The 19,519-nt window shown below is 45.6% G+C and overlaps 1 protein-coding gene across 1 annotated transcript in view; it reads right to left on the bottom strand.

Moving 5' to 3' along the window:
• glis2b (GLIS family zinc finger 2b) overlaps positions 1-19,519 on the bottom strand; it is a gene marked incomplete in the record, with an annotated part of 84,879 nt that overhangs the window by 6,366 nt on the left and 58,994 nt on the right. The window contains 2 exon segments of the mRNA XM_029773560.1: positions 507-652; positions 1,784-1,997. Coding sequence (XP_029629420.1) covers positions 507-652; positions 1,784-1,973 — 336 coding nt within the window.

Below are 19,519 nucleotides of genomic sequence, written 5' to 3'. Positions count from 1 at the left end.
GCCTATCCCTCCCTCCCTCTCTCTCCCTTTTTTCTCCCTCTCAGAAGAGAGTTGTCTCTTGCCACAAATGACTGATTGTCTGTTAATTCTTTAAAACCCCATCCAGTCCCTCTGCACTTACTGACCTGTGACATAGTTTATAGTGTGTGTGTGTGTGTGTGTGTGTGTGTGTGTGTGTGCGTGTGTGTGTGCGTGCGTGCGTGCGTGCGTGTGTGTGTGTGTGTGCGTGCGTGCGCGTGCGTGCGTGCGTGTGTGTGTGTGTGTGTGTGTGTGTGTGTGTGTGTGTGCGTGCGTGTGTGTGAGCCCTCTTGTTGTCGCTATGCTCCTGACTCTTTGGTGTCGTGCTTCCTCACCTTTTCTCATGAAAGATAATCTACTGGGGAGAGGAGGGTGTGAGAGGATATCAGCTCTAACTGATACAGCTGGGAAGCATCTCTCTTCCTCCTCTCACACAAGGGAACAGGACAATTCAGAAGTGTCCGTACTGTCAGATGGTTTCTACTCACCCCTGCAATGATGTGGTGGGAGACCCCGTTCCCGTTGGTCATCTCTGGGGAGCTGGAGGTGTGGCGAGAGGAGGGGGACATACTGAGGTCCACAGCCGGCGGGGTGGGGGGTGTCTCTGGCCTCTCCTGGGAGACCACCAGCACACCTGTGGAAGGGTGAGGAGAGGTCAGACTCTGTCAGATCGGTCGGTCAGAGTACCTAACACCTGCGGAAGGGTGAGGAGAGGTCAGACTCTGTCAGATCGGTCGGTCAGAGTACCTAACACCTGCGGAAGGGTGAGGAGAGGTCAGACTCTGTCAGATCGGTCGGTCAGAGTACCTAACACCTGCGGAAGGGTGAGGAGAGGTCAGACTGTCAGATCGGTCGGTCAGAGTACCTAACACCTGCGGAAGGGTGAGGAGAGGTCAGACTGTCAGATCGGTCGGTCAGAGTACCTAACACCTGCGGAAGGGTGAGGAGAGGTCAGACTGTCAGATCGGTCGGTCAGAGTACCTAACACCTGTGGAAGGGTGAGGAGAGGTCAGACTCTGTCAGATCGGTCGGTCAGAGTACCTAACACCTGCGGAAGGGTGAGGAGAGGTCAGACTGTCAGATCGGTCGGTCAGAGTACCTAACACCTGCGGAAGGGTGAGGAGAGGTCAGACTCTGTCAGATCGGTCGGTCAGAGTACCTAACACCTGCGGAAGGGTGAGGAGACGTCAGACTCTGTCAGATCGGTCGGTCAGAGTACCTAACACCTGCGGAAGGGTGAGGAGAGGTCAGACTGTCAGATCGGTCGGTCAGAGTACCTAACACCTGCGGAAGGGTGAGGAGAGGTCAGACTCTGTCAGATCGGGCGGTCAGAGTACCTAACACCTGCGGAAGGGTGAGGAGAGGTCAGACTCTGTCAGATCGGTCGGTCAGAGTACCTAACACCTGCGGAAGGGTGAGGAGAGGTCAGACTCTGTCAGATCGGTCGATCAGAGTACCTAACACCTGTGGGTGTGTGATCTGATTAGATGGATTGATTGGCAGTGTGTTACAGATATGGGTTCACCCTCTTCTCTTTGTGTTCAAACTTGTTCATGTACGAGGTCAGGTTTTGTGTTGTTAGTATGTCCTATCTAATGCCATGTCAGCCATGAATACAATATGGGAATTTGTACACACCTCTGTGTGTGTGTGTGTGTGTGTGTGTGTGTGTGTGTGTGTGTGTGTGTGTGTGTGTGTGTGTGTGTGTGTGTGTGTGTGTGTGTGTGTGTGTGTGTGTGGGATGGGTGGATGTGTCGTCACCCACCTGTGTGTGGCGAGGCCGGGGAGGTGGGCACTATGACGGCTGTGCCATCATCAGCCATGCGGAGCTGCCGGGCGCGCTTGAAGGGTATCGGAGAGAGGGTGAGGGTGGGGGGTGACCGTGCACCCCTGTCCCGCCCGTTGACACGCCCCCGGGGGAGCATTAGGTCCAATGGCTCGTCCAGGGACAGCATGGCTGCAGCCCACGGACCTCCCACCTGCACAGATAACCAATCAGAGAAGGTCAGGTATTCAGGAGTGATGGTGGAAAACATCCATACATTCCATATTGGATATTATTTTTGTTATATATCATATCGTATTGTTTTGACAATATTGCAATATTATTTTGCGCTCGGTGGCTGTACCTGCCTGGACCAAAACTCCTTCATAACTTGTCTTCTTTTTAAATAGGGAGACAATTTGTTTTCAGCACTTTTATTTCCATGACTGATCAAAACTCCTTTTCTCATGTTCTCTCTCTGTCTCTCTGCAGCTGTCACGCCCTGACCTGAGAGAGACATTTTCTCTGTTTAGTTAGGTCAGGGTGTGATATGGGGTGGGCATTCTATGTATTTTATTTCTATGTTTTGACCAGGTATGGTTTCCAATCAGAGGCAGCTGTCTATCGTTGTCTCTGATTGGGAACCATACTTAGGCAGCCTTTTCCCACCTGTGTTTCGTGGGTAGTTGTTTTCTGTTTTGTGTTTTACCTGACAGAACTGTGTGCTTTTGTTTCCATTGTTTATTATTTTGTTTAAGTGTTCTGATTTAAATAAAGAATCATGAACACGTGCCACGCTACATCTTGGTCCCCTCATTGTGACAGTCGTTACTGCAGCAGACATAGTGAGCAATATGTTTGGAACATACAATCACAAAATCACAGTATCAAATTGCAATACATATTGTATCAACACCAAAGTATCGTGAAAATATCATATCGTGAGGTCCCTGGAAATGGCCAGCCCTAGTATTCAGCCAATCATACCTGGAGAGAGTGGCCAGCCCTAGTATTCAGCCAATCATACTTGGAGAGAGTGGCCAGCCCTAGTATTCAGCCAATCATACTTGGAGAGAGTGGCCAGCCCTAGTATTCAGCCAATTATACTTGGAGAGAGTGGCCAGCCCTAGTATTCAGCCAATCATACTTGGAGAGAGTAGCCAGCCCTAGTATTCAGCCAATCATACTTGGAGAGAGTGGCCAGCCCTAGTATTCAGCCAATCATACTTGGAAAGAGTGCAATGGCTCTATTCCCACAGACTTCCGACCTGCACAGAGATAGTGGTTAGAGACAGGAAGTCTAGTGGTTAGAGACAGGTAGCCTGGTGGTTAGAGACAGGTAGCCTAGTGTTTAGAGACGGGTAGCCTAGTGGTTAGAGACAGGTAGCCTACTGGTTAGAGACAGGTAGCCTAGTGGTTAGAGACAGGTAGCCTAGTGGTTAGAGACAGGTAGCCTAGTGGTTAGAGACAGGTAGCCTAGTGGTTAGAGACAGGTAGCCTAGTGGTTAGAGACAGGTAGTCTAGTGGTTAGAGACAGGAAGCCTAGTGGTTAGAGACAGGTAGCCTAGTGGTTAGAGACAGGTAGCCTAGTAGTTAGAGACAGGTAGCCTAGTGTTTAGAGACAGGTAGCCTAGGGGTTAGAGACAGGTCGCCTAGTGGTTAGAGACAGGTCACCTAGTGGTTAGAGACAGGTCGCCTAGTGGTTAGAGACAGGTAGCCTAGTCGTTAGAGACAGGTCGCCTAGTGGTTAGAGACAGGTCGCCTAGTGGTTAGAGACAGGTCGCCTAGTGGTTAGAGACAGATAGCCTAGTGGTTAGAGACAGGTAGCCTAGTGGTTAGAGACAGGTCGCCTAGTGGTTAGAGACAGGTCACCTAGTGGTTAGAGACAGGTAGCCTAGTCATTAGAGACAGGTCGCCTAGTGGTTAGAGACAGGTCGCCTAGTGGTTAGAGACAGGTAGCGTAGTGGTTAGAGACAGGTAGCCTAGTGGTTAGAGACAGGTAGCCTAGTGGTTAGAGACAGGTCGCCTAGTGGTTAGAGACAGATAGCCTAGTGGTTAGAGCCAGGTAGCCTAGTGGTTAGAGACAGGTAGCCTAGTGTTTAGAGACAGGTAGCCTAGTGGTTAGAGACAGGTAGCCTAGTGGTTAGAGACAGGTAGCCTAGTGGTTAGAGACATGTAGCCTAGTGTTTAGAGACAGGTAGCCTAGTGGTTAGAGACAGGTCGCCTAGTGGTTAGAGACAGGTCGCCTAGTGGTTAGAGACAGGTCGCCTAGTCGTTAGAGACAGGTCGCCTAGTGGTTAGAGACAGGTCGCCTAGTGGTTAGAGACAGGTCGCCTAGTGGTTAGAGACAGGTCGCCTAGTGGTTAGAGACAGGTAGCGTAGTGGTTAGAGACAGGTAGCCTAGTGGTTAGAGACAGGTCGCCTAGTGGTTAGAGACAGGTCGCCTAGTGGTTAGAGGCAGGTCGCCTAGTGGTTAGAGGCAGATCACCTAGTGGTTAGAGACAGGTAGCCTAGTGGTTAGAGACAGGTAGCCTAGTGGTTAGAGACAGGTACCCTAGTGGTTAGAGGCAGGTAGCCTAGTGGTTAGAGCATTGGACTAGTAACCAGAAGGTTGCAAGATTGAATCCCCGAGCTGACAAGGTAAAATCTGTCGTTCTACCCCTGAACAAGGCAGTTAACCCACTGTTCCTAGGCCGTCAGTGAAAATAAGAATTTGTTCTTAAATGACTTGCCTAGTAAAATAAATATTGAATGTGGGTTTTAATATCAAATACACTTATTTCATATAATATGACTGGTATGGCCAATGATTTATACTGTAACAGCAAAGTAATTCAGTGTTTTTAACAACTGTAATATTGTGATGACCAATGAACAGAGCGAGTCAGTGAAGGTGTGGTTAGGTAATGACTCTGTTTAATACAGGGACTGGTTAGAGGATGACCTCTGGCATACTCTGAATTCTTCTTTAATATCCACTACACTGTCTTACCCATAACTACACTGTCTTACCCATAACTACACTGTCTTACCCATAACTACACTGTCTTACCCATAACTACACTGGCTTACCCATAACTACACTGTCTTACCCATAACTACACTGTCTTACCCATAACTACACTGTCTTACCCATAACTACACTGTCTTACCCATAACTACACTAACTACCACTGGCTTACCCATAACTACACTGGCTTACCCATAACTACACTGTCTTACCCATAAATACACTGTCTTACCCATAACTACACTGGCTTACCCATAACTACACTGGCTTACCCATAACTACACTGGCTTACCCATAACTACACTGTCTTACCCATAAATACACTGGCTTACCCATAACTACGCTGTCTCGCCTCCTAGCAATGCACATGCACACTCAAACGAAGCACACACTATCCTCCCTCCCCCCTCCCCTCCACACACACACTGTCCTCCACCCCCCACCCCCCCACACACACACACTTCTCCCAGTGTCCCCTCCCTCCCTCCTGTGACCTTTGCTCACACACTCTTCCACAGGAATGTTTACAATCCAATCCAGATGCTCAGCCTGACCCCTCCACCCCCCCACCTCCCTCCGGCCACTGCCCTCTAGCCCCCCTGGTCAGCACCTCCCAATCACTATGGACCTTGTAGCCTCACTGCATGACCCCCCTCTCTCAGCCCATCAGCCCCCACTTTACACACACGCACACACACACACACACACACACACACACACACACACACACACACACACACACACACACACACACACACACACACACACACACACACAAACAGCCTGACACCGACAGCCCCCATACCACTCAGGCCCACTGAACACACTGGCCCCTTCTCCCATCTCCAGGGTCTGATCAACTCACCTCTGGGGGACCCCTCTCCTGGGGGAGTCCTGCCCCATGTAACTCCACTAACCAGTGGTGACTGGAGCTCCAGTCATGGCATACTTCCCACAACTATCATCCAATCAGCAACTTAACACCTCAGACTTCCAAGCACATTTCAACCTTTATTTCATGAGGCATGAAGTGATATTCTTTAAGAATATACAGGATTAATATCACTCAAATAATAACTCGTTTTAGATAAAAGCATCTGCTAAATGTCCAAGGTAATATAGAATATCTAACAATACACCACCACTATTCTCCTCTCAGTCTCTGAGTAACACACAGTAGTACAGTAGTCCAATTACATTCAAAGGGCTTTATTGGCATGGTAAACATATGTTTACATACAATAAACAAAAGGGAAATAAACAAAGGAAACTTTAGTGAACATTACACTCACAAAATGTTTTAAAGACTATAGACATTTCTAATGTTATATTATTGTCTATGTACAATGTGCAAGTAGTTGAAGTATGAAAGGGAAAATAAATAAACATATAAATATAGGTTGTATTTACAATGTTGTTTGCTTTGTGGTGGAATGTGTGGGTATTGCTTCCTTCTAGGAGGTTGTAGAATTGAACAGCTCTTTTCTGCCCTGCATGCATTTTGGGGGGTTTTGCGTTGAACACAAAGTACATTTTGACAGAATTCTGCATGCGGAGTCTCAATTGGGTGTTTGTCCCATTTTGTGAATTATTGGTTGGTGAGTGGACCCCGGACCTCACAACCATAGAGGGCAACTCTCTCTCTCTCAATTGCTCGCTTGTTCTCTCTCTCTTTCTCTCTCTCTTTCTCTCACTTTCTCTCTCTTTATCGATCTCTCTCAATTCAATTTCAATTTCTCTCTCTGTCCCTCTCTCTCTCTCTCCTCTCTCAGTCACAGTACTGTCTATATTTCTGCCGCACAGCTCTAATACACACACTGATCTACTCCCGCCCCCAGCTGACAGATAAACAAACACACACACACACACACACACACACACACACACACACACACACACACACACACACACACACACACACACACACACACACACACACACACACACACACACACACACAAGCAATTATCCTGCTGTAATTTCCACAAATCCTGCCCCGGCTTCTCTCTCCGTCTCCTGTCTCTCTCTCTCTCTCTCTAAAACACACACTCACTCTCTCTCTTTCTCTCTCTTTCTCTCTGTCACACACACACCCCCACACATACCCACATTCACTCACTCATACACATACTTACACAAACACAGAGCTGCGCTGCGGTAGTGCAGAACTGAATGGTGGTCTTTGAGAGCGAGTTTGGCCAGGGGCCACATGAGGAGAAGCTGTGTCTGGGAGGAGAAGGGGTCACCAAGTTCAGCCACCCCACTGCCACAACCCAGTCCAGGGGGATAGCAGGCCTGATCAGCAGGAGATAGCAGGGGATGACACACACACAGGAGGGACATACACAAACAGATTGGGGGACACACACACACATACACACACACACACACACACACGGGAGGGAAAACACACAGAGAGCGGGACACACACACACAAAGAGCACTCAACTAATATCGACACATTCTGCAGAGAATACCACATGACCTGTGTTCTAATCTAAAGACACAAATAACTGATGTCCGGAGACCTGTAACATAACCTAGTGTAGACCTGTAACATAACCTAGTGGAGACCTGTAAGATAACCTAGTGGAGACCTGTAACATGACCTAGTGGAGACCTGTAACATGACCTAGTGGAGACATGTAACATAACCTAGTGGAGACCTGTAACATAACCTAGTGGAGACCTGTAACATGACCTAGTGGAGACCTGTAACATGACCTAGTGGAGACCAGTAACATAACCTAGTGGAGACCTGTAACATAACCTAGTGGAGACCTGTAACATAACCTAGTGGAGATGTGTAACATAACCTAGTGGATACCTGTAACATAACCTAGTGGAGACGTGTACATAACCTAGTGGAGCACTGTAACATAACCTAGTGGAGACGTGTAACATAACCTAGTGGAGCACAGAAACATAACCTAGTGGAGACGTGTAACATAACCTAGTGTACACGTGTAACATAACCTAGTGGAGACCTGTAACATAACCTAGTGGAGCACAGTAACATAACCTAGTGGAGACCTGTAACATAACCTAGTGGAGCACAGTAACATAACCTAGTGGAGACTGTGTAACATAACCTAGTGGAGACGTGTAACATAACCTTGTGGAGACGTGTAACATAACCTTGTGGATACCTGTAACATAACCTAGTGGATAGCTGTAACATAACCTAGTGGAGACCTGTAACATAACCTGGTGGATACCTGTAAAAATATATATATATTTTTTTATTTATTTCACCTTTATTTAACCAGGTAGGGTAGTTGAGAACAAGTTCTCATTTGCAACTGCGACCTGGCCAAGATAAAGTAAAGCAGTTCGACACATACAACAACACAGTTACACATGGAATAAACAAACATACAATCAATAATACAGTAGAAAAATCTATACACAGCATGTGCAAATGAGGTAAGATAAGAGAGAGGTAAGGCAATAAATAGGCCATGGTGGTAAAGTAATTACAATATAGCAATTAAACACTGGAATGGTAGGATGTGCAGAAGATGAATGTGCAAGTTGAGATACTGGGGTGCAAAGGAGCATGATAAATAAATAAATAAATACAGTATGGGGATGAGGTAGATTGGATGGGCTATTTACAGATGACCTATGTACAGATGCAGTGATCTGTGAGCTGCTCTGACAGCTGGTGCTTCAAGCTAGTGAGGGAGGTAAGAGTCTCCAGCTTCAGAGATTTGCAGTTCGTTCCAGTCATTGGCAGCAGAGAACTGGAAGGAGAGGCGCCCAAAGGTAGAATTGGCTTTGGGGGTGACCAGTGAGATATACCTGCTGGAGCGCATGCTACGGGTGGGTGCTGCTATGGTGACCCGTGAGCTGAGAGAAGGCAGGGCTTTACCTAGCAGAGACTTGTAGATGACCTGGAGCCAGTGGGTTTGGCGACGAGGTTGAAGCGAGGGCCAGCCAACGAGATCATACAGGTCGCAGTGGTGGGTAGTATATGGGGCTTTAGTGACAAAACGGATGGCACTGTGATAGACTGCATCCTATTTGTTGAGTAGAGTGTTGGAGGCCATTTTGTAAATGGCATCGCCAAAGTCGAGGATCGGTAGGATGGTAAGTTTTACGAGGGTATGTTTGGCAGCATGAGTGAAGGATGCTTTGTTGCGAAATAGGTAGCCGATTCTAGATTTAATTTTGGATTGGAGATGTTTAATGTGAGTCTGGAAGGAGAGTTTACAGTCTAACCAGACACCTAGGTATTTGTAGTTGTCCACATATTCTAAGTCAGAACCGTCCAGAGTAGTGATGTTGGACGGGCGGGCAGGTGCGGGCAGCGATCGGTTGAAGAGCATGCATTTAGTTTTACTTCCATTTAAGAGCAGTTGGAGGCCACGGAAGGAGAGTTGTATGGCATTGAAGCTCGTCTGGAGGTTAGTTAACACAGTGTCCAAAGAGGGGCCAGATGTATACAGAATGGTGTCGTCTGTGTAGAGGTGGATCAGAGAATCACCAGCAGCAAGAGCGACATCATTGATGTTTACAGAGAAGAGAGTCGGCCCGAGAATTGAACCCTGTGGCACACCCATAGAGACTGCCAGAGGTCCGGACAACAGGCCCTCCGATTTGACATACTGAACTCTATCGAAGAAGTAGTTGGTGAACCAAGCGAGGCAATCATTTGAGAAACCAAGGCTGTTGAGTCTGCCAATAAGAATGTTGTGATTGACAGAGTCGAAAGCCTTAGCCAGGTCGATGAATACGGCTGCACAGTAATGTCTCTTATCGATGGCGGTTATGATATCGTTTAGGACCTTGAGCGTGGCTGAGGTGCACCCATGACCAGCTCTGAAACCAGATTGCATGGCAGAGAAGGTACGGTGAGATTCGAAATGGTCGGTAATCTGTTTGTTAACTTGGCTTTCAAAGACCTTAGAAAGGCAGGGTAGAATAGATTTAGGTCTGTAGCAATTTGGGTCTAGAGTGTCTCCCTCTTTGAAGAGGGGGATGACCGCGGCAGCTTTTCAATCTATGGGAATCTCGGACGATACGAAAGAGAGGTTGAACAGGCTAGTAATAGGGGTTGCAATAATTTCGGCAGATCATTTTAGAAAGAGAGGGTCCAGATTGTCTAGCCCGGCTGATTTGTAGGGGTCCAGATTTTGCAGATCTTTCAGAACATCAGCTATTTGGATTTGGGTGAAGGAGAAGTGGGGGAGGTTTGGGCGAGTTGCTGTGGGGAGCGCAGGGTTGTTGACCAGGGTAGGGGTAGCCAGGTGGAAAGCATTGCCAGCCGTAGAAAAATGCTTATTGAAATTCTCAATTATTGTGGATTTATCGGTAGTGACAGTGTTTCCTAGCCTCAGTGCAGTGGGCAGCTGGGAGGAGGTGCTCTTATTCTCCATGGACTTTACAGTGTCCCAGAACTTTTTAGAGTTTGTACTACAGGATGCAAATTTCTGTTTGAAAAAGCTAGCCTTAGCTTTCCTAACTGCCTGTGTATATTGGTTCCTAACTTCCCTAAAAAGTTGCATATCACGGGGGCTATTCGATGCTAATGCAGAACACCACAGGATGTTTTTGTGCTGGTCAAGGGCAGACAGGTCTGGAGTGAACCAAGGGCTATATCTATTCCTAGTTCAACATTTTTTGAATGGAGCATGCTTATTTAAGATGGTGAGGAAGGCACTTTTAAAGAATAACCAGGCATCCTCTACTGTCGGGATGAGGTCAATGTCATTCCAGGATACCCCGGCCAGGTCAATTAGAAAGGCCTGTTCGCAGGAGTGTTTTAGGGAGCGTTTGACAGTGATGAGGGGTGGTCATTTGACCGCAGACCCATTACGGATGCAGGCAATGAGGCAGTGATCGCTGAGATCCTGGTTGAAGACAGCAGAGGTGTATTTGGAGGGTGAGTTAGTTAGGATGATATCTATGAGGGTGCCCGTGTTTACAGATTTGGGGTTGTACCTGGTAGGTTCATTGATAATTTGTGTGAGATTGAGGGCATCAAGCTTAGATTGTAGGATGGCCGGGGTGTTAAGCATGTCCCAGTTTAGGCCAGTTTAACATAACCTAGTGGAGACCTGTAAAATAACCTAGTGGAACACTGTCACATAACATAGTGGAGCACAGTACAATAACCTAGTGGAGCTCAGTCGAATAACCTGGTGGAGCACTGTGTGACTTTTGTAAAAAAAGAAAAAATGTTTTATGTAGTTCTGCTCTTGTCTATTAATATTCTGTATTATGTCATGTCATGCTTCATGTTCTGTGTGGTCCCCAGGAAGAGTAGCTGCTGCTTTTGCAACAGCTAATGGGGATCCTAATAAAATACCAAATACCAAAATACTGTAACACAACCTAGTGGATACCTGTAACATAACCTAGTGGATACCTGTAACATAACCTGGTGGAGACCTGTAACATAACCTAGTGGAGACCTGTAACATAACCTAGTGGATACCTGTAACATAACCTAGTGGAGCACTGTAACATAACCTAGTGGAGCACTGTAACATAACCTAGTGGAGCACTGTAACATAACCTAGTGGAGACCTGTAACACAACCTAGTGGATACCTGTAACACAACCTAGTGGATACCTGTAACATAACCTAGTGGAGACCTGTAACATAACCTAGTGGAGCACTGTAACATAACCTAGTGGAGCACTGTAACATAACCTAGTGGATACCTGTAACACAACCTAGTGGAGACCTGTAACATAACCTAGTGGAGCACTGTAACATAACCTAGTGGAGCACTGTAACATAACCTAGTGGAGCACTGTAACATAACCTAGTGGAGCACTGTAACATAACCTAGTGGAGCACAGTAACATAACCTAGTGGAGCACTGTAACATAACCTAGTGGAGCACAGTAACATAACCTAGTGGAGCACTGTAACATAACCTAGTGGAGCACAGTAACATAACCTAGTGGAGCACTGTAACATAACCTAGTGGAGCACAGTAACATAACCTAGTGTAGACCTGTAACATAACCTAGTGGAGCACTGTAACATAACCTAGTGGAGCACTGTAACATAACCTAGTGGAGCACTGTAACATAACCTAGTGGAGCACAGTAACATAACCTAGTGGAGACCTGTAACATAACCTAGTGGAGACCTGTAACATAACCTAGTGGAGACCTGTAACATAACCTAGTGGAGACCTGTAACATAACCTAGTGGAGCACTGTAACGTAACCTAGTGGAGACCAGTAACATAACCTAGTGGAGACCTGTAACATAACCTAGTGGAGCACTGTAACGTAACCTAGTGGAGACCTGTAACATAACCTAGTGGAGACCTGTAACATAACCTAGTGGAGCACTGTAACGTAACCTAGTGGAGACCTGTAACATAACCTAGTGGAGCACTGTAACGTAACCTAGTGGAGACCTGTAACATAACCTAGTGGAGACCTGTAACATAACCTAGTGGAGCACTGTAACGTAACCTAGTGGAGACCTGTAACATAACCTAGTGGAGCACTGTAACGTAACCTAGTGGAGACCTGTAACATAACCTAGTGGAGACCTGTAACATAACCTAGTGGAGACCTGTAACATAACCTAGTAGAGACCTGTAACATAACCTAGTGGAGCACTGTAACGTAACCTAGTGGAGACCAGTAACATAACCTAGTGGAGACCTGTAACATAACCTAGTGGAGCACTGTAACGTAACCTAGTGGAGACCTGTAACATAACCTAGTGGAGCACTGTAACGTAACCTAGTGGAGACCTGTAACATAACCTAGTGGAGACCTGTAACATAACCTAGTGGAGCACTGTAACATAACCTAGTCAGAGGTAAATGGAGGGGAGTCCTTCATACATTTTTCAAAGCACAGCAATACAAACCATACGTGTTGGAGGTACAGATCATAATGCCTTGCTGCAGAAAGGTGCATTGGTAATATAACATACTCTCTCGCAAGGTGACGCCAACTGCCAAGTTCATTTGCAATTGTCTAATCGTGAAATACCCAGACAACGTACAGACAACATATAACCAAAAGGTATACCCAGAATGATCATGTTACTGTACCAATGCTGTAGTCTAATGACATTCTGCCCATGGTCAGGTTGGTATCAGGTCAGTAAGAGAAGTTAATATACAATCTGTTGTATCTCCTGACTCTTGCTGTCTGGCTCACTTTCAGAGCAATCAGGTCACATTGGTGGGCACCAGAACCTATCCTTTCAAACGACACTAGCCCCACCCTAAATCATAACTCTAATAACTTATGTCGGGCTAAACCACGCCTACCACCCCTCTGATTGGTCCTTTGGTCATTTGAGTCCTTCCCAAGGATTTGTTTTAATACTGACTCACCTGTATAATGTATTGATGTTCCCAGAGGAAGAGTAGTAGTAGGAGATAGGTATAGCCTTGATAAGAACTTACAGTGAGGGAAAAAAGTATTTGATCCCCTGCTGATTTTGTACGTTTGCCCACTGACAAAGAAATGATCAGTCTATAATTTTAATGGTAGGTTTATTTGAACAGTGAGAGACAGAATAACAACAAAGAAATCCAGAAAAACACATGTCAAAAATGTTATAAAATGATTTGCATTTTAATGAGGGAAATAAGTATTTGACCCCCCTGCAAAACATGACTTAGTACTTGGTGGCATAACCCTTGTTGGCAATCACAGAGGTCAGACGTTTCTTGTAGTTGGCCACCAGGTTTGCACACATCTCAGGAGGGATTTTGTCCCACTCCTCTTTGCAGATCTTCTCCAAGTCATTAAGGTTTCGAGGCTGACGTTTGGCAACTCGAACCTTCAGCTCCCTTCACAGATTTTCTATGCGATTAAGGTCTGGAGACTGGCTAGGCCACTCCAGGACCTTAATGTGCTTCTTCTTGAGCCACTCCTTTGTTGCCTTGGCCGTGTGTTTTGGGTCATTGTCATGCTGGAATACCCATCCACGACCCATTTTCAATGCCCTGGCTGAGGGAAGGAGGTTCTCATCCAAGATTTGACGGTACATGGCCCTGTCCATCGTCCCTTTGACGCGGTGAAGTTGTCCTGTCCCCTTAGCAGAAAAACACCCCCAAAGCATAATGTTTCCACCTCCATGTTTGACGGTTGGGATGGTGTTCTTGGGGTCATAGGCAGCATTTCTCCTCCTCCAAACACGGCGAGTTGAGTTGATGCCAAAGAGCTCCATTTTGGTCTCATCTGACCACAACACTTTCCCCCAGTTGTCCTCTGAATCATTCAGATGTTCATTGGCAAACTTCAGACGGGCATGTATATGTGCTTTCTTGAGCAGGGGGACCTTGCGGGCGCTGCAGGATTTCAGTCCTTCACGGCGTAGTGAGTTACCAATTGTTTTCTTGGTGACTATGGTCCCAGCTGCCTTGAGATCATTGACAAGATCCTCCCGTGTAGTTCTGGGCTGATTCCTCACCGTTCTCATGATCACTGCAACTCCACGAGGTGAGATCTTGCATGGAGCCCCAGGCCGAGGGAGATTGACAGTTATTTTGTGTTTCTTCCATTTGCGAATAATCGCACCAACTGTTGTCCCCTTCTCACCAAGCTGCTTGGCGATGGTCTTGTAGCCCATTCCAGCCTTAGGTCTACAATCTTGTCCCTGACATCCTTGGAGAGCTCTTTGGTCTTAGCCATGGTGGAGAGTTTGGAATCTGATTGATTGATTGCTTCTGTGGACAGGTGTCTTTTATTCAGGTAACAAGCTGAGATTAGGAGCACTCCCTTTAAGAGTGTGCTCCTAATCTCAGCTCGTTACCTGTATAAAAGACACCTGGGAGCCAGAAATCTTTCTGATTGAGAGGGGGTCAAATACTTATTTGCCTCATTAAAAAGCAAATCAATTTATAACATTTTTGACATGTGTTTTTCTGGATTTTTGTTGTTGTTATTCTGTCTCTCACTGTTCAAATAAACCTACCATTAAAATTATAGACTGATCATTTCTTTGTCAGTGGGCAAACGTACAAAATCAGCAGGGGATCAAATACTCTTTTCCCTCAGTGTAGTTCATCATTTTCATGTGTTTGATATCTAATTCAGAGTAATGTCCTACAGTGACCTGTGTCTCCCACCTTGAAAGTGTGTGTGTGTGTGTGTGTGTACGTGTGTACGTGTGTGTTCTATGTCCTGACAGATTCCAACAGTTTATATCTGTCTAACCCCACATATGTCAACACTACAAGGCAATCACCTGCTTCATACCTACTCCAGGCATAGACTGATAAACACACACAAAATCACATGATGTTTGAATAAGAGTGTGTTGTAACCTGACCAATGAGGTAGATGATGGATAAGAATACCAGACCTGCATTCAAATAGTATTTGAATACTAATAATTTAAACTTTACAGTGCTTGATTGAGCTTATCACACTCACAGAAAGTGGGCCACAAATTTCCTGGCTCCGTCTCCCTCCCCTTCTCCCTCTGTCTGCTTCTCTGGCCTCCTGAGAGTCTGGGTACATGTGGTAACTTCATCAAGCCTCTGCCAGCAGAGTAGATCTCCCTCTGTCTGCTTCTCTGGCCTCCTGAGAGTCTGGGTACATGTGGTAACTTCATCAAGCCTCTACCAGCAGAGTAGATCTCCCTCTGTCTGCTTCTCTGGCCTCCTGAGAGTCTGGGTACATGTGGTAACTTCATCAAGCCTCTGCCAGCAGAGTAGATCTCCCTCTGTCTGCTTCTCTGGCCTCCTGAGAGTCTGGGTACATGTGGTAACTTCATCAAGCCTCTACCAGCAGAGTAGATCTCCCTCTGTCTGCTTCTCTGGCCTCCTGAGAGTCTGGGTACATGTGGTAACTTCATCAAGCCTCTGCCAGCAGAGTAGATCTCCCTCTGTCTGCTTCTCTGGCCTCCTGAGAGTCTGGGTACATGTGGTAACTTCATCAAGCCTCTGCCAGCAGAGTAGATCTCCCTCTGTCTGCTTCTCTGGCCTCCTGAGAGTCTGGGTACATGTGGTAACTTCATCAAGCCTCTGCCAGCAGAGTAGATCTCCCTCTGTCTGCTTCTCTGGCCTCCTGAGAGTCTGGGTACATGTGGTAACTTCATCAAGCCTCTGCCAGCAGAGTAGATCTCCCTCTGTCTGCTTCTCTGGCCTCCTGAGAGTCTGGGTACATGTGGTAACTTCATCAAGCCTCTGCCAGCAGAGTAGATCTCCCTCTAAGTTGTGTAACTCACATCCCGCACTGCCAACGTGTTTTAGTTTTAGTTTGTCTAATGTAGCAGAAAATCCCCCGTCATCCCCTTTAAACTGTGAAATCCCTGTGATGCCTAGTCACTTTACCCCTATACATATCTACCCCTACCACTCCAGTATCCCTGCACATTGTAATATGGTATTGAAACTGACCCTGTATATAGTCACTTTACCCCTATACATATCTACCCCTACCACTCCAGTATCCCTGCACATTGTAATATGGTATTGAAACTGACCCTGTATATAGTCACTTTACTCCTATACATATCTACCCCTACCACTCCAGTATCCCTGCACATTGTAATATGGTATTGAAACTGACCCTGTATATAGTCACTTTACCCCTATACATATCTACCTCTATCCCTCCAGTATCCCTGCACATTGTAATATGGTATTGGAACTGACCCTGTATATAGTCACTTTACCCCTATACATATCTACCCCTACCACTCCAGTATCCCTGCACATTGTAATATGGTATTGAAACTGACCCTGTATATAGTCACTTTACCCCTATACATATCTACCCCTACCACTCCAGTATCCCTGCACATTGTAATATGGTATTGGAACTGACCCTGTATATAGTCACTTTACCCCTATACATATCTACCTCTATCCCTCCAGTATCCCTGCACATTGTAATATGGTATTGGAACTGACCCTGTATATAGTCACTTTACCCCTATACATATCTACCCCTACCACTCCAGTATCCCTGCACATTGTAATATGGTATTGAAACTGACCCTGTATATAGTCACTTTACCCCTATACATATCTACCCCTACCCCTCCAGTATCCCTGCACATTGTAATATGGTATTGAAACTGACCCTGTATATAGTCACTTTACCCCTATACATATCTACCCCTACCACTCCAGTATCCCTGCACATTGTAATATGGTATTGGAACTGACCCTGTATATAGTCACTTTACCCCTATACATATCTACCTCTATCCCTCCAGTATCCCTGCACATTGTAATATGGTATTGGAACTGACCCTGTATATAGTCACTTTACCCCTATACATATCTACCCCTACCACTCCAGTATCCCTGCACATTGTAATATGGTATTGAAACTGACCCTGTATATAGTCACTTTACCCCTATACATATCTACCCCTACCACTCCAGTATCCCTGCACATTGTAATATGGTATTGGAACTGACCCTGTATATAGTCACTTTACCCCTATACATATCTACCCCTACCACTCCAGTATCCCTGCACATTGTAATATGGTATTGGAACTGACCCTGTATATAGTCACTTTACCCCTATACATATCTACCCCTACCACTCCAGTATCCCTGCACATTGTAATATGGTATTGAAACTGACCCTGTATATAGTCACTTTACCCCTATACATATCTACCCCTACCACTCCAGTATCCCTGCACATTGTAATATGGTATTGGAACTGACCCTGTATATAGTCACTTTACCCCTATACATATCTACCCCTACCACTCCAGTATCCCTGCACATTGTAATATGGTATTGAAACTGACCCTGTATATAGTCACTTTACCCCTATACATATCTACCCCTACCACTCCAGTATCCCTGCACATTGTAATATGGTATTGAAACTGACCCTGTATATAGTCACTTTACCCCTATACATATCTACCCCTACCACTCCAGTATCCCTGCACATTGTAATATGGTATTGGAACTGACCCTGTATATAGTCACTTTACCCCTATACATATCTACCCCTACCACTCCAGTATCCCTGCACATTGTAATATGGTATTGGAACTGACCCTGTATATAGTCACTTTACCCCTATACATATCTACCCCTACCACTCCAGTATCCCTGCACATTGTAATATGGTATTGAAACTGACCCTGTATATAGTCACTTTACCCCTATACATATCTACCCCTACCACTCCAGTATCCCTGCACATTGTAATATGGTATTGGAACTGACCCTGTATATAGTCACTTTACCCCTATACATATCTACCCCTACCACTCCAGTATCCCTGCACATTGTAATATGGTATTGAAACTGACCCTGTATATAGTCACTTTACCCCTATACATATCTACCCCTACCCCTCCAGTATCCCTGCACATTGTAATATGGTATTGGAACTGACCCTGTATATAGTCACTTTACCCCTATACATATCTACCCCTACCACTCCAGTATCCCTGCACATTGTAATATGGTATTGAAACTGACCCTGTATATAGTCACTTTACCCCTATACATATCTACCCCTACCACTCCAGTATCCCTGCACATTGTAATATGGTATTGGAACTGACCCTGTATATAGTCACTTTACCCCTATACATATCTACCCCTACCACTCCAGTATCCCTGCACATTGTAATATGGTATTGGAACTGACCCTGTATATAGTCACTTTACCCCTATACATATCTACCCCTACCACTCCAGTATCCCTGCACATTGTAATATGGTATTGGAACTGACCCTGTATATAGTCACTTTACCCCTATACATATCTACCCCTACCACTCCAGTATCCCTGCACATTGTAATATGGTATTGAAACTGACCCTGTATATAGTCACTTTACCCCTATACATATCTACCCCTACCCCTCCAGTATCCCTGCACATTGTAATATGGTATTGGAACTGACCCTGTATATAGTCACTTTACCCCTATACATATCTACCCCTACCACTCCAGTATCCCTGCACATTGTAATATGGTATTGAAACTGACCCTGTATATAGTCACTTTACCCCTATACATATCTACCCCTACCACTCCAGTATCCCTGCACATTGTAATATGGTATTGGAACTGACCCTGTATATAGTCACTTTACCCCTATACATATCTACCCCTACCACTCCAGTATCCCTGCACATTGTAATATGGTATTGGAACTGACCCTGTATATAGTCACTTTACCCCTATACATATCTACCCCTACCACTCCAGTATCCCTGCACATTGTAATATGGTATTGAAACTGACCCTGTATATAGTCACTTTACCCCTATACATATCTACCCCTACCACTCCAGTATCCCTGCACATTGTAATATGGTATTGGAACTGACCCTGTATATAGTCACTTTACCCCTATACATATCTACCCCTACCACTCCAGTATCCCTGCACATTGTAATATGGTATTGAAACTGACCCTGTATATAGTCACTTTACCCCTATACATATCTACCCCTACCACTCCAGTATCCCTGCACATTGTAATATGGTATTGAAACTGACCCTGTATATAGTCACTTTACCCCTATACATATCTACCCCTACCACTCCAGTATCCCTGCACATTGTAATATGGTATTGGAACTGACCCTGTATATAGTCACTTTACCCCTATACATATCTACCCCTACCACTCCAGTATCCCTGCACATTGTAATATGGTATTGGAACTGACCCTGTATATAGTCACTTTACCCCTATACATATCTACCCCTACCCCTCCAGTATCCCTGCACATTGTAATATGGTATTGAAACTGACCCTGTATATAGTCACTTTACCCCTATACAT

Source organism: Salmo trutta, chromosome 1 (genome assembly GCF_901001165.1).
Source record: "Salmo trutta chromosome 1, fSalTru1.1, whole genome shotgun sequence".
Taxonomy (NCBI): domain Eukaryota; kingdom Metazoa; phylum Chordata; class Actinopteri; order Salmoniformes; family Salmonidae; genus Salmo; species Salmo trutta.
Note: the sequence above shows the minus strand (reverse complement) of the source record. Positions and strands in the feature narration are given on the sequence as shown.